Consider the following 16,593-nt stretch of genomic DNA (forward strand, 5'->3'; position numbering starts at 1 on the left):
ACCTAGCAGAGCCATCAAATGCCTGGTAAAATCAGAGGATTCTGAGCTTTAGTGACTTACTCCAGAGTCATTACATAGTACCAAAGCCTATACAGCACCAAACTGAGTTTTTAGCTAGATGCTTGACAAAAGAGACTTCTGTCAAAAGAAATTGTCTATCCAGCAAACATTTTTTACCTCCTTCATAAAGAGTTGCTGCTGCAAACTTTTCCTTCAGTAATTTCAGTTGGACTGAAAATCCTTTCAGTTTCCTAATGCTATACAGGAAGGCACGGAAGTAAGTCTAACCCGTCCAAGAGGATTATCTTTTCTAGTAGCTTTCCAGACTCAAAACCTTTCAGCCTTGGCTTCTAGTCAAGAAGTCCTTGTTTGGCAGACCTCCATGTAGCCTTCCGTGACTGCAGGGTGCTTTATGAATCTCACTCTGTGACGGGATGTGACTGGAAAGGAGAACAGAGTACAACAGCCATAACACCAGACTTGCAACAGCCATAGGAAAATTAATTTGAAGTACTTTTCACTTCCATTTTAATAAGCTACGGTGCCCTTTCTTAACTCAGAGAAAGGGCTCTGAGCTTTGGCTTTGGCTTGGAGTGCTTTGGCTAGGAGTCATTTCAAGGACTAAAAGTAATTTGAGACAAAATAACTCTGATTTTAGCAGATTATTTTCCAGAAACAAGATTATAAACAAGCTTGTTGTTTGTTCTGCAAAAAACCTCTTATAGAGAGGTTATATATCTATAGAACATCCTTATATACTCTTATATCACCTTATACCAACTTCTAGTATTAATTAAAATCCTAAAACACACTATTGACCATGCATAAAAGGATGTGATGCAAATAAACAAAAATGTTATCTTTAAAATAAGATGCCGCTACACAATTACAATCTGTGGAATCACCTCTGTGGAAAATTATTGAATGAAATACCCCGTTCTTTAAAAATAGTAGAGGCATGCAGATAGTAGTGAAGAATACAAGATATTCTTCATTTTATAGCCATACAGTCTCATACAGTAGATGGAATCAATCACACACTTCATTGAGTAAGATGGTTATTACATCATTAGTCCAAACAAACAGCTTGTTAGGCTACAAGTTACATAAAAAATGCAAATTAAAATTTGATGGACTGAAGGGTCTGTTTTATTTCTGCATGTGTTGTGAGAGCCATCAGGAAATGAGTATGTGGATCTATCAGGTTATTTTCTTTTTTTCCACACACAACATGCAGCAGTTGAAAATTAGTCTTTAGACCTTTTTGGGGTCAGCCCATGTAAATAAAAAGCATTATTTATTTAAATGACACAAAAAGATATGTTGTGGAAATGGTTTTATATCAGACTTGCACAATAGAAGAGCTCTCAAAGGTACCATGATTTTTTTCTGTCTAAAATGGATTTGTAGGTGTGAGATCAGTTTCAAAGTATTTTTTTTCCAGTGAACAATTTTTTTAAATTCATGTAATTAATGTAGTTTTTAAGTTTGGGCAAGGAGGACAGCAACCAAGGTCTCCCTCACCACTGGTATTCTCCATGACTTTATATCCTAAAAATGATGTGAAGTATCATTGTGATAACCTGTAATTGCAAAAGACAAGTAAAGAAGGAAACAGCTATACCAATAATGCTGTAAACCTTGCCCTGCGGTGAACTAGCGTCCTGTCCAGGGTGTACCCTGCCTTGCGCTCGTTGCTTGCCGGGTAGGCTCCAGCTTCCCCCCGACACTGTATGGTATAAAGCGGTTTGGCAAAGGACATGGCATGACTTATATAGCTCTTTTCTGGACACTCCACACAAAGTGCCTTACAGGTAATGGGGACTCCCCTCTACCAGCACCAATGTGCAGCCCCACCTGGATGATGTAACAGCAGCCAGAGTGCACCAGAACGCTCACCACACATCAGCTATTAGTGGGGAGGAGAACAGAGTAATGTAGTCAATTCATAGATGGGGATTATTAGGAGGTCATGATTGGTAAGAGCCAATGGGAAATTTGGCCAGGACGCCTTGGTAACACCCCTACTATTTTTGAGAAATGCCCTAGGATTTTTAATGACCACAGAGAGTCAGGACCTCGGTTTTTTGTCTCACCTGAAGGACGGCGCCTGTTTACAGTATAGTGTCCCCATCACTATAATGGGGCATTAGGACCCACACAGACCACAGGGTGAGAACCCTCAACTAGCCCCACTAACACCTCTTCCAGCAGCAACCTTGGTTTTTCCAGGAGGTCTCTTGTCCAGGTACTGATGAGGCTCACATAAGCTTACCTTCAGTGGGTTGCCAGTTGTGAGTTGGAGGGTGATATGACTACGGGCAACAAAATATACTTACAATCCCTAATACAACTAAGTAGATCCCTTTCAAGTTTATGTTTGAAATTTTACAGTTCAGCATCTCTATGAATCCCTCAAGTGACTGATCAGAATTGGTTAATATTACATTACTCTGTGGTTACTGTACATCCATTCAGTCTCATCTGCTAAAACTGGATAAAATGCAAGGTAGAAGTCCGTCTGGTGCTGAAAGCTTACAATAATAGTAACCATTCATGTACTTGTAAAAGGTAAGTTGTGATATTTTGCAATTACCTCCATCATCATTTAATACGGGCAAGGAAACGCACAAAACAACCTTTCCCTGCATTTCTCATTTCAAACAAAAGACAGTTTACAGTGTCATTTGCACCCCTTCATTTAACTTGTAATAAGCAATTTCCCTCAGTGTGAAATCCAGACTATGACAGCCCTGTTTGCTACAAAGAATATTCTTATCTGTCTGGAATTCACTGAAATTAAACTCAGATTTCCCTTGATTTTCAGCTCACTTTTAGGGGCAAGTAAGCAAAATGCCATTTGATGACATTCAGAGTTTTCCACATCTTCTCTGACAGAAGTTTTTTATTACAGTCAGTGCTTGCGGTGTAGTGTAGCATACAGAGATTGTTAAAATTGTTTTTGTTCTCACCACTGGAAAACAAACTAAATACTCAAATCCAGCAATTTCATATTGTATGAAAATATCTTTATCAGTAAAAGAGCTATCAAAGTTTGGTTTTCATACAGAGGGAAATTGCTGTAAGAAAGTGTGGAACAACTGACACAGCAAACACGTCTCTTTTACACTTTCTATTGTTATTGTCAGATACTGTATATACTGTATATTTTGTGTTTCATTTCAGGTCACCATTTGTTTCTGTTAACTAAGTTCTGTTAAAGAAGAAGGAATTACTTCTTATGTTTTGCTATAAATTATGTTATATTTGCAATATAAGTAACACAAAACACAAAAAGGCAATTTTTTAATTGTACAGATTCAAAAACAGAATTTAACCCTTTTAATATCTTGATTAAATATTGTACTGGAGTCTAATTTAATGAACAAAATTAGGCAATTATTCATGAAAAAATGTTATTTTAATTCCATCATTTCTTGAAAACAACTGAGAAACATAATCTAAACACATCTAGCAGTCTCAGTTTATATCACAATCTTGTGACATGCAGAGTTATCAGTGATGCTCACTCTTGAGTGAAATGTACAATGTACATTCTGTTAATGAGCAAAACCCACAGTGGGACTTTGTAGTGCCAGACAATACTGTAAGAAGCTCCAGCGACAACATACTGCCAAATGTTTTCACTAAATTTGATGGAAAAAAGAAACAGAAATACTAAAATCCTAATTAAATATCTTAAAATATTAATCTTCCTAGAACATTCCCTTAGGGCCATTAGCTATTCTATACAACTGCCAGCTTGAGACAAATGACTACGAATGTATGAAACCAAATTCAATTTAGAGAATGTATATAAATGATGAGAAAATCAGAGTGACATCACATCTACTTACTTTGCAGCTTTTGCCTTTGTCCATGACACATGGCTGATCATCTGGGAGGAAGTCTCTTGTGTGGTTGAGGTGGCAGCAGCTGTAAGCTGGGAACTGCTTATACCAGAGATCTTGGTCCATCTGAGATTTGTGCAGTGATGTAGAATTAGGGTAGAGGAAAGTTTTACTTTGACCCTTTTCCATAGTCACCTTGGGGTTTCTCATCCACCTCCGGACCTAAAAAGAATCAGGGCATATTGCATGTCATGTATTGTTTAGTAGTTCAGGTGGGTAGCTGTGTCAGCATGCGTAGGCTGCAAAGGAACAAGTAATAGGTTTATTCCATGCTGAAAAAAAGAAGAAAGAGAACACAACGTTTCGGCCGTGGAGCCTTCTTCAGGTGTGAGAGAGACAGGGCAGTAGGCAGTTTTACCTTTGCCTACTGCCCTGTCTCTCTCACACCTGAAGAAGGCTCCATGGCCGAAACGTTGTGTTCTCTTTCTTCTTTTTTTCAGCATGTATTGTTTAGTAACTACATCAACAAATGCTCTTTGGTAATCAGCTAGATGGTAAATTCAACAGCATTCTCATGCTGCAGATGGATATGGGAAGTCTTTGTAGCCTTATTTTAAAATATTCTAAAAGTTAACATTAGTTTCCTCCTTTTGGATTTCAAAAGTATGACTTATTAAAGTGGTGAAGTCAGATACAAATAAAATTATAGCATTAGATCATTATTATTATAACACGCACATCAGATGTGTGTGTTATTATAATAATAATGGTTTATGCTGGGACTAGGGATATTTGAAGTAACACAAAACATTGAATCTGTCATGTTGTCATTATTGATGTACAATAATGATTAAATTCTAGTACATTAGCCTGTAAATAAAGTGAATCTTACTTACACATTATTTCTTGAATCAAATGCAGCATTTATATTTAACAATCCCTAGAATCAAACCGCTCAAGTGCCTAGCGGCTCATAGGATACAATGGAGATTTAAGTGCCTAACTATTTTGGTTAGAGGAATCCTGTGCTTTATACGTGTGAATGTGAAGTTAATTTTGTAGATAAACATGTCAAAATAAGTCATTTTGACGGATATTTTATTTGAGCAGGCTTTGAGATTTACAATAACTGTTGAATCAGAGAGGTGTTGTGTGAGAAGTGAGCAGGGTGACTCAGCTTGTCATTGACTCTGGTGCCCCTTTCTTATGGCTTTAATAAGAACATTGGCTTCTGCTTTCAGCACTGCACTGTAATGTTTACAGCTGTAATAACTGAACTATGTTGGCACACATACCGTGGAAACCCTGCCGAAGAATTCTCTTAACAATATCAAAGTTTCCTAAATGGCAAGAGAAACTGTAATTTACATTTCAAGGCCCCTTTATTTAAAAAAAAAAATCATGCGTAACATAATTATGCCTTAAAAGCAAATGAAAAGTGGTTTAACTATTGGTGTGTAAAACTCAACTATAACTAAACTAGTGAATTTTGTGTTTGTCTCCCAAAATGTGTATTACTGATACATAGGAACAAGTAATAGGTTTATTCCATGCTGAAAAAAAGAAGAAAGAAAACAAAATCTTGTGTTTTCTTTCTTCTTTTTTTCAGGAATAAACCTATTACTTGCTCCTTTGCAGCCTACGCATGCTGACGCAGCTACCCACCTGAATTACTGATACATGCAGTGTATCAGCTATACATGATACATATGCTGTAACATGTATGGGATTTGCGATACTTTATCGTTTAGGAGGATTTTTCTGGTCTACAAGAGATCTGCATGGAGTACTGACGTACAGAAGACATAATGGATGGGTTAATACCCTCATTCATTTTTTAATTTTTTTAATTGAATAATGTCAGCATGCCCAAAGGGGTTTGGAAGCCAGTTGACCTTGGACCCCTAGAGGTTTTATTGCTTCTTACTAAGACATTTTTGGTTCCTCTCAAAGTTGTCTTTTGGTCTTTTCTGTTTTGTATTCCCAACATGTATGGTCACTTGCATTGTTAACCACCTTGGGGGAACCTTGTTGTGAAAGGTGCTATAGAAAAATAAATTGAATTGAAATACTTATGCTGCTGAGGTAAACCACCAGAACTAATTTTCTAATACAACACAGGACTTTAGTCAGCTATGAGACACTCAACAAAGCATCAGGTCTAATTGGTATTCACGGCTTATAAAAGAGTGAAATAGGGAAGGCACAGGGGGAGTAAATGGACTGCATTTGTACTGATGAGCCCTGGAAACAAGATGTTTATCATCACTGGCATCTTCTTGTAAAGAGCTGATGATGATATGTACCATCGATAAAGATTGGGAACAGTTTGGATCAGTATCATATTAAAGGCAGACAATAGATTGAAGAGTCTGTGCATTTAAATTAAAACCTTAAGACACTCTCTTGATGTTTCAAGGACAGCATAGCTTAGATTTGGATTTACCCTCCTCCCTACCAGATACTAAATTAAAAGACACTGTATTTGCCATTTCTGACTGGTCACGGTTGTTTTGGGATTCTCCTGAACCGAAGTTTGTGAACGTATGAATGCAAATGAAAGTGGTTTAACCATTGGGTTGTGAACACACGGACACTGTGGAGTAGTAGAAAGTGCAGAACATTTCCTGTTCTTTTTGCAAATATTTTCCAGACAACCTATGGAATATGTGGAAGCACATACTATGGAAGCCACAGGAAGTGCTTGGCTGTGCGGCTCTCCGTGACAAGTGCTCTTGAAGGGCCTAGCAACAGCTCACCAAAACTTGTCCTCGAAATAGATGACACATAACTGTCTTCAGTGACTCATCGTGACTGCAAAAGACCTGCAGGCATACGAGATCTTGAAAGTCATAGAAAGAAAAAAAGATGCACACACATTGCCTAGGAATGGAACGACTGGAAGCTCTAAGCTTTATGCACAGCCCAAGCCGGGTTCTCAAGAAGTGGGGCAGAACCAAATCCGTGTCCGGCTTTCTGTACACTTTAATATTCCTAGGCATAACAATTCTACATGAGCTACCAATTTAAAACTCTCATTAGTGAAATGAAGAAATGATTTTAATTGTAAAGAGTTTTTTTTTTGTGCTGTGAAAATTAAAAAAGACCCAGGATCGTTGATTAAAAAAAAGAAACTGTCAGGGCTCACAGCTTGTTTTAATTATCTCAACCATTCATAGATTGTTTTTGAAATGTCAAAGACTCCCAGTCTATGGTATCATTAGAAAAGTTTACAACACTGCAAAAGAGAATAATTTAAGGAGTGTTGATTTCTATAACCCAGCCATGCAGAGTTACTCCTGTATGCCGGTCCCAAGCCAGGACAAATGGGGAGGGTTGGGGAAAGACCTGACCTGCCCTAGAAAACCATCGTCATGAAAATTCATGGAAAATCTCTCACATGTTTCAAATATGGTACCCAATGGTAGACCCCCCAGGCCAGCAGGTATCCAAAAAGCGACTTGGGAAGAGCAAGGATCATTTGCGAGTAATCTGGGATTTTATGACGCAAATGGCCTTCGGGAAGCCCAGATGCTGATGCTGCCTGCGATGAAAGACAGAATCTGCGCTGCACAAAAACGCAGAAGATCTCAACATGGAACGTCCGCGGAATAAGTCAAGGGAAACTGGACATCATCAAGCAAGAAATGATCAGACTCAACATAGATTTGCTTGGTATTAGTGAATTACACTGGAAAGATAATGGCCACTTAAAATTGGATGACTTTTCAGTGTATTATTCTGGGCATCAAGAACTTAGAAGAAACGGAGTGGCGCTCATAGCACACAAGAACATAGCCCACGCAGTCGAGAGCTACACCACCATCAGCGACCGCATAATGGACATCCGTATCCGTGGAAAACCGCTAAATGTTACGGTTTTACAAGTCTATGCTCCAACAACAGATGCTCCAGAAGATGAAAGAGAACAATTTTATGCCAAAATCGAGGAAGCACTGGAACAAGTGCCCAAAAAGGATATCATTTATATCATGGGCGATTTCAACGCGAAGGTTGGCAGTCAGGAAGAGGCGAACATCATAGGCCGGTGTGGATTGGGAGAAAGGAATGAAGCTGGTGATCGTTTGGTCCAATTCTGCCATGAAAACCATCTCAGGGTCTCAAATACATGGTTCATGCAACCGAAACGCCGTCTGTACACCTGGACAGCCCCCAATGGACAGCATCGCAATCAGATAGATTACACTATTTGCAGTCAATGCTGGAAAAGTTCAGTCCTTGCCATCAAAACTTTCCCTGGTGCTGACTGCGGTTCTGACCACGAACTGCTTGTAGCCACCATCAAGGTGAAATTCTGCAACATAAAAAAGAATGCTTCATCAAAGCATTTTGATGTCTCCAAGGTACCTGTTTCATACACAGTCGCAGTGAAGAACAGATTCGAACTGCTTGGCAATGAAGACAAACAGCCGGACGAATTGTGGCAGGAATTCCAATCCATGATTATCAAAACAGCACAGGAACATATACTATACAAGAAATTAGAGAAAAGGAGCAAGTGGCTGTGGCCAGAAACCATCAACATCGCCAATCAAAGAAGAGCAGCCAAAGCCGTTGGGGACCGAGACGAAGCTAGGAGGCTAAATGCGGAATTTCAGAAGGCAGCAAGGAAGGACAAAGAAGCATACTGGGATCAGCGATGCAAGCAAATGGAGGAGGACTGTCAAAAAGGTCACACCAGAAATCTCTTTGCGCAGGTCAAGAAAATTCGAACTTCTTTCACTGCCCGCAAAGGAGCAATCAAAGACAAGAATGGGAAGGTCCTGACTGGCCAGCAAGGCATCAGAAGCAGATGGAGAGAATACACGGAAGAGTTGTATGCAAGCACTAGCGACCCTGAGCCACCCCATGATGACCCAGTGGAAATGGAGCCAGCTATCCTGGATGAGGAAATCGTATGGGCGCTGAAGCAGTTACCAAACAACAAGGCACCTGGTATTGACTCCATCCCAGCAGAAATGTTGAGGCCTGTTCCACCAGTGGTTATCAAAGCGATCTGCCAGAATATCTGGGATTGGAAGAGATCAGCATTCATCCCACTGCCTAAGAAAGGTGACGCAAGGGGCTGTTGCAACCTCGAGTAATGAAGTTTGCCTGGTTGCTATCACCATGGTTGAAGGCAGGCAGTCTCTCGGAGAAGGTGCTTTGAGAATGAGATGTTTTGCTTTAACAATCAGCAGACCTGTCCAGAGCAACCAGGAAACTGTCTCTGAGTGGGGCAGGACAAATAACTATACAGGTCCAAGACCATCACATCCATCTGCTCATTCTGTGTCATCAATTTCTGACTGCAGTGGCTACAGAATGGAACATTCGTGGAAGAAATAACCTACACATAAGAAAACTGACTACAGCTTTCTATGTGCATGAAAATAATCAGCACATGCAGTGGCTGTTTGGGGAAAATGTTGACAGCTGAGAGACAAAAGTGTTATGTTCTGTGAGATAGGGAACATCAGAAATGGTGGCAGACAGAGTGGTGGAGTGTTTTATTCATCAGTGATACCTATTTTTCCCTTGACATAACCGACAGAAAACAATGCATGTGGAGACATGGTGAGTGTTAACTTTACAGCTCAGTTATGAGGACAGCTGGTGGAATGGTGGAAATGTGATAATATGAGGAAGAATGTCCTTTTAGACAAAAATGTCTTTGGTGCATATTGAAGGTAACCTTACGAGTCAGCAGTACATTGATGAAGTCCTTGAGGAAACAGATTTCAGCTTCCCTCAAGCCATTAGGAAAGACTGAATTTTCCAGCAGTACCACTGATGACACACGGTGCTAGATTTACAAGGGCATGACTTCAGAACTATTTAGGTCTTGCTTTGTTCAGCTTTTAATCCTGATCTGAGTCTATCATAAGATCTGAAGGAACAGCTCACCAATGCCATCAACATGGTCATGGAGGCGACCATGAACACGGGCAAAGTGACAAACTGTCCCACTGCATCTGCCCTGAGGCTTTGCAACAAAACCAGAATTGTGCTCATGCTCAGAAGGTTTGTACCTGATAATTTCACAATGTTTTAATTTTATCAGTGTCAGGTTTCATGCTGAACACCCATCACGATTCTTTGATTTAGCATTTTCTGTGAATTGTGATTTTGTTCAATTTCAATATTTAAAATATTTGATTAAATCCATTAAACCTGAGAGTTTCATTTCTTTTATGCATCCATTTATGCCTTGCATTGCTGCTATACTTCCTATGCACAATATATTTCAAGTATATACAGCATAATGTATATACCAAAATGTTTTAGAAATAAAACCTTAGATTCAAGCTTTACATAGATGATTACATTACATTAAAATAAATAACGTTTTGGTTCTGACACTATAGCAGCATTTGTGAACAGGATTCTATCAAGAAAGGGCAAAATAAGTAATGTAGCAGCCTATGTCATACGCTTTATCCAAGCCAGTTAGGTGTATGTACAGTAAGTGATCAATACCAGCTCACTAGCTCAAACACACATGGCTGTGACTGGCTGAGGCTTTGTATATGTGGACTACAAGTGTGCAGTCTGTGTTGACATACGAAACTGTACAGCTTGCACCGCAGTATCTTGTAATACCAAGGGGAGATGCATAACACAGATTTCAGATGAAAGCTGAATGGCTTGAAGAATCCTCTCCATGTAAGTATGAGCATTATTGTGCTATAGAAATGACATTACCATTAGCCTGGTATTTGCATCAGATACCAGCAGCTCTGAGTCATTTATGCCTATAATTAGGTTCACGGAGCTTCTGTGATGCCCAGTCATGCTTACAGTCTTAGCTGTTGCTCAGCTGCTGGAGTGATCCTACTAAATATGTCATTTCTGTCAGCAGATTTCAGCAATTAAATGAGAATATAATTGAAATCAAGTGTGTTTTTAGCCAGGGAGGGAGTTAGATAAGTCCAGTCACTCATGGGTGCTTCCTGTCAGTTGGTAACTGGTTAGACAGAAGTTTCCCTGGAGATGCTACTGACAGCCACAAGGCCAGAGCATTCCCACTCTCTTTCACTGAGGCATACAATCATTGCAGTGTGATTAAAATTGATCAGCCTGAGTTCACACATTGCTTCTGCACAAAACTCAGTAGCAAACATTTCTTCCCAAGCCTGTACCACATTATGTGTCCCTTCAATCTTAGGCTTTAACTAGGAGTAGGACTAATGTTCAAACATTTCTGAAAGGGCTACAGTGCGACAGCCCATCTTCCAAGCATACAAAGGTTCTTTGGTACAAATTAATTCATTTTTGGAAGCACAGGTGATATTCATTTGTGACATTGTTTCTTATATTATATTGGAATACACTACAAAATCATTTAACATGCTTTTAGAAAAATATTATTTGACATGCACATTTTGACACAAGTAAAAAATTAAAAGGCTGCATTTTAGATAGATGCAAAAGTAAAATATGTACTGTATGTAATAAAAGGTAAATTAAAAAAATAAAATATATATTTTACTATATCTAGTAATGCTATTCTATATACTGTATATATATATTGACTTTTGAAAAACAATATTAACCTTTATAGAAAACAATCAAAAGTCTCGTAAATCATTACAATTCACTACAGAACTGAACATTGTAACTGTATAATTATTGTCTTAATGATAGCTAGACCATATATTATTGCAACTGAGATACCTGCTCAGACCACTGACACTCCTAATATGTTGGACATATTGTAAAAGGAAACAAAGCAAATCAATGTGAATGTAATGGCACAAATGTAGTTTAAATTAAAGTCAATTTTGGAATATCAACATACAAAATATCTTCTCTTGAAAGAATAAAAAATAATTGTTTGAAAAATCTAATAAATTTGCTTTATATCTTAAATGGTATTGTATTTATACAAATTTGATAATCGTAACTAAAACTTTAGACAAAAAGTCTCTTATTATAAAATTAAAAAACATCTTGTAAAATGAGAACAGAAAGACACCTAATTACTCAAATTTTATAATGGACTGTGCATGTAGTATGTGCATCATAAATAAATATTAATGAACATCCTATATGTCAGGATTGGATTTATCTGAAAATGCTAAACATCAAAGAAACATAGATTTTAGTTTCAACAAATCCACAAATTTGTTACTATGATGATACAGTATGTTCGTTGGTCTCTGAGCCCAAACTACCCCATGACATCCAATCTCTCCTCACAAATGTTCAACAAGACTGAAGAGCAAAGAAGCTACTGCATAAATTGTCACACACTCATTTTGCATTAAAGCTGCTGCTATAGTACACAATTAACATGAGGACAAGCCTTCACTCCTGGCCAGATCATTAGTCTTTGAAGTCCACAACATCCGAGTCTGTTGTACACAAAAACATCTATATATCTTTCTCCACACTCACTGATGTCAGTCAGGGATCATCTACTCAAAATCTTGATTCATCGTTAAAGAGGGTTTTGCTCCACAGCTGGCAAGTCCAGCTTAAGTGTTACTCCAACATACCAATATCATGAAAACCTTGTTCTCTCAATGGTTCCAATCTGTGTTTTTGTTTCTTGCTGAACTAATTTGATTTTTCAAATTTGAACATCAACAATTTAAACCACTTCATCACCTAAAACCAAACTACCTGCTCATTAACGAGGTTGTTAAGCCCTTATGCAGTTGTCAAGGTCACACAAGTGTATGAGTGGGGAATGATTAAATAATCAAAATTAAGCCAAAAAACATTTAATCTCTATCTAGCCTGACTTTTACCAACCTGTCAAAACCAACCTTTTCTTAGCAGTTCAGTGAACTCATGTTGAGAATTACCACTCATGAGATAAATATTATAAATACATTTTGCTTAATGAAAAAAAAAATCATTTTAAACCCTCTCTAATTAGAATAATTCAACACCCGTTAGAGCATGGCTAGTTTTTCTGCCTCACAACACTGGAGCCTTGAGTTTGATCCTGGAGCTGGGCCATTACAAATCTGTATTATTATTATGTTCTCCCTTTCTTATTATGTGCTCATGTGGATTCCTCCCACAGTCCAAAGACATACTGCTAGGTTATTTGACTTCTGGGAAAACTGGGCCCTAGTTGGAGTTTATGTATGCCAGTGTTAATGTCTGTGTGTGCCCTGCAATGTATTCATCTCATCTCATTCAGGGTGTATCCAGCCTTGCGCCAATTGCTTGCTGGGATATGATCTGGCTTCCCTTTGACCTGTATTAGATGGTGGTTAGAAAATGGATGTATGGATATAGCATCACTTAAAAAATAAGAAGTAAATGATAAATTAAAGACTGGAGATAGAGAAAATTACTTTCTAACAAATTTAATAAAAGCTGTGCCATACATTTCATTGCCCTATGATGTACTCTTCAAGTAATCAAATACAAAATAATAGATGATATAACATAATATGTTATTCACTAATGGAAGTGAAAAAGTGAGATAAGATATGGCGAGGATGCTTTTAATGACTGCATTGCGCTTACTCCACTTTATCATCTATGGAAGTTACCACACTTCTTGCTGCTTGCATATCTAATGTGAACTTTGTGTTACGTAAAATATTTTATTATGGGACATATAGGAGGTTTTATGTAAAGGCATTAATTAATTTTTGGACTGAGAGCACTGTTTTCATAAAAAGAATGTTTGATGACATTGGTGTCACCAAACAATAAACAGTTCCTTGTAAGTTTTACCACATTTGTGGAAATCATAAGAAGCATTAGGGGATAAGATGTTTTCTCTTTAAGAAAAGCTGCAGGTTTAAATTTGAGCTGTGGACCCAGGCTGCTTCATGCATCAACAGCCGCACAAAGTGTCTGTGAATAAATGCAGTCGACAGCAGAGAGAAAAAAAACAGCATCTTGGTAAAAGAAAAACGAGTACAGCCAAAAAGAACAAGACTTTGGAACTGCAGACAGATGAAAATGAAAAGCATGTGAGAAAGATTCTCTGCTAGTATCATTACCATTTGGTTCTCCCCTGCAAGACACATTACTATCTACGTTTTAATTCATTCCTGTACCTTTTCTAGGCCAGACGTGGATCATGATAGTATGTGTCCCTGCCATTCCTGTCTTTGTGAGGACTTCCTATTGACACCCATTCTATTTTTAATAACCTTTTCAAACTGAAATGAAACATTACAAGGGGTGAAAATAAACCCAAAACAATTATCTGTTGACTGTTATAAACATCAAAGAACAAAGGCATTTGGTTTATTGTCAATCTTGTTTCCACTGTGAAGGTGTCCCCATATCACCTGCATGTCATCTTGCTGTGGACATTTTCTCCATGTAATACATTCCTTTCGGTAAATGCAAATACTTTGTCTTGTTGTCGAGGAATTGCTTATGAGTCATTTGGGGAATGTGGGGTACTGAACTAAATCTTAAAGTAGAAATATGTTTCTAAGCACAATCTGGCTTGTGACATGATCCCCTAACTTAACAGCATACAAGACCACACTGAGTTCACTGTCATATGGATTGTTAATAAAGGATCCATAGCTTCACACATCAATTATTGCCATGTATTGGTACAGTAATTCAGCAAAGATTCTTCTTTTTATTTCATAAGCATTTGACTACCTTTTCCGGAAAACACTCAAAATACCTGGAGAAAAAAAATCTACATTTTTACTGTCAATAACTGGTGATAATCGGCGGGGTTTAAAAAAAAATCATGCTTCATTTGTTGCTCTATTCCCCTTAAATAAACTGCCAATGCTTCACAGTTAGTTTCACTTCTGCACGGTAATTCTAGTAATAAAAAGTAATTTTTTTTTTGTTCCACAAATAATAACTACCAATTTGAAAAAGGACCCTTTACAAAATTGATTTAATTTTGCAAATCGGGCACTGTCAAAGGTTTTTGGTTGTGTTTTGTATTCATGCAAGTTTTGCTTGTTCATTCATTTAAACTTCCATCTTGGCTGACTTCTGTTAATCGTTCATTCATTCCACATAGGACTTTGGCATTTTTAAGCCAATGAGCACAAGAAAAAAGAAAAATCCAACATTCACTTTGCTGTTTATTCACAATCTGCTTTGACAGCCCTGCAATTCAGCATATTTTCTATTTTACAACAAACAAACAGGGAATGTTCCCTCAATACGTGGGCTGTTTTCTAAAACCCATCCTCCTACAACAGTATTATCTCTCTCCAAAACAGAAGAAAATCCATCATGGAATTTTACATTTGTCCGGAAACAACTTGAAGAAGCGTTTGCACTGTTTTGCTATCTCTGCATGAGTTTGTATTGTTTGGCATTTGAACCGTCCTCACAAATGTGATATTTCATTTAATTTATGACATGTCTGTCCTAATGTTTTCAACATTATTGATTACAATAATAATATGGAAGGCAGAGCATTCATCATGCATTCACCAGGCTGAAAACAAGGACTTGAATCTCTGACATGATTAAGCATGTTGTATGATACTTGCATCTTTAAAAAATACAGAATCATTTCAATTTAAGAAGTCACAAAATGTAAATTGTAAGTCATAAGCAAATTCTGCTTATGACTTATCTCTTTGGTTTTTGAGTTATTTTTTTTTACAGAATTCGCAGGTACCAGTAAGTTAACTGTGTGGGAAAGACATTTCATTGCCAGCAACTACTGCTGCACACCTTATTGTTGTGCATTTGATAAATAAACTTTGATTTGATTTGATTGTTGCCCTGAATGTAATGCTGACTGTTCAGTAATTAAATATATTGGTAAAACAAATGAAAAAGAGAAATAGATTTAAAAAGGTACAATATGAATCTTAGACCTTAGTCCCCAGTTTTTTATTGTGTCTCTGTAAACTTGTGATTTTTACTTGTAGCTAAGGATTTATAATAAACATACACTACACAAAGACAACAACCTTCTTACAATAGTAAACAAGCCTGGGACAGAGTGACCTACACACATTTTCAATTCACTGTAGAAGTTACCATATACAGTTTCAATGCTAGTACTGAAGGCTTATTGTGTGAAATAAAAGGGCTATTTCATAGTCCAGGAATCTGAGAAGTCCCTCAACCTATCTCACAAAGCCACTTTTCTGAATGAAAAAAACTGGTGATGCATTCACTACTCGCGCATAAAGAGCCGGCGAACTGCATTTGAGATGGACAGATGCTTAAAAGTCTTTCAATGAAAGCGGAGCTAAATCCGATTCCTCCCCTGTAACTAATTACAGCAAAATGCTAGGGCACGCAGTTCAACGTGTGGCGACAAGCAACAGCGGTACTGACCTTCTTCTTCATGAACTGGAAAGCTGAGCATTTCTTAAACGAAAATCCATTCTTGTCACTGTTGACCATTTTCATCGCCCTGGCTGGAGAGCTGTTATGTTCTGTGGATCCCAGTGTTGCAGCTGCTTTGTCAGAATGCTCTATGTTGCTGGGGAAGCGCTCTGCACGCTGTTGTCTCCTAATAATTTATAGAGAAGGAATGAGATGCACTGAATCACATTCAATCCCTTTGGGCAGATTATTCCCTTTGACACCCGTTTATCACTCAGGTGATACCTAAGCCTCTTCAGCGGTACCTCAGAGATGAGGACAGCCGGTCTGGGAGGTAATCTCACTGAATGTGACTGGCTGCAGCCCTTAGCTTAGCTGCGGAGTGTGTACAGTAGTAGCAAAGCCGTGATGGTAAGTGCTCTGCAGATACTACCAGTTTATCAATGAAAGCTCTGCTGTATGACGCTTGCTGTCTCTTTCATCACCCCCCCCC

General features: G+C 38.1%; 1 protein-coding gene across 1 annotated transcript in view; it reads right to left on the reverse strand.

The window, feature by feature from the left end:
• The window catches only part of sgk1 (serum/glucocorticoid regulated kinase 1), a 59,942-nt gene extending 43,666 nt beyond the window's left edge, over positions 1-16,276 (reverse strand). The window contains exons 1-2 of the mRNA XM_015349054.2: positions 16,110-16,276; positions 3,858-4,073 (exon numbers count right to left, since the gene is read on the reverse strand). Of these exons, the coding sequence (XP_015204540.1) occupies positions 3,858-4,073; positions 16,110-16,184 (291 nt within the window). The 5' untranslated portion in view covers positions 16,185-16,276. The remainder of the gene's footprint in view (positions 1-3,857; positions 4,074-16,109) is intronic.
• Between the last annotated feature and the right edge of the window lie 317 nt (positions 16,277-16,593).

The sequence above is a fragment of the Lepisosteus oculatus genome, chromosome 2 (genome assembly GCF_040954835.1).
Source record: "Lepisosteus oculatus isolate fLepOcu1 chromosome 2, fLepOcu1.hap2, whole genome shotgun sequence".
In the NCBI taxonomy this organism is placed as follows: Eukaryota; Metazoa; Chordata; class Actinopteri; order Semionotiformes; family Lepisosteidae; genus Lepisosteus; species Lepisosteus oculatus.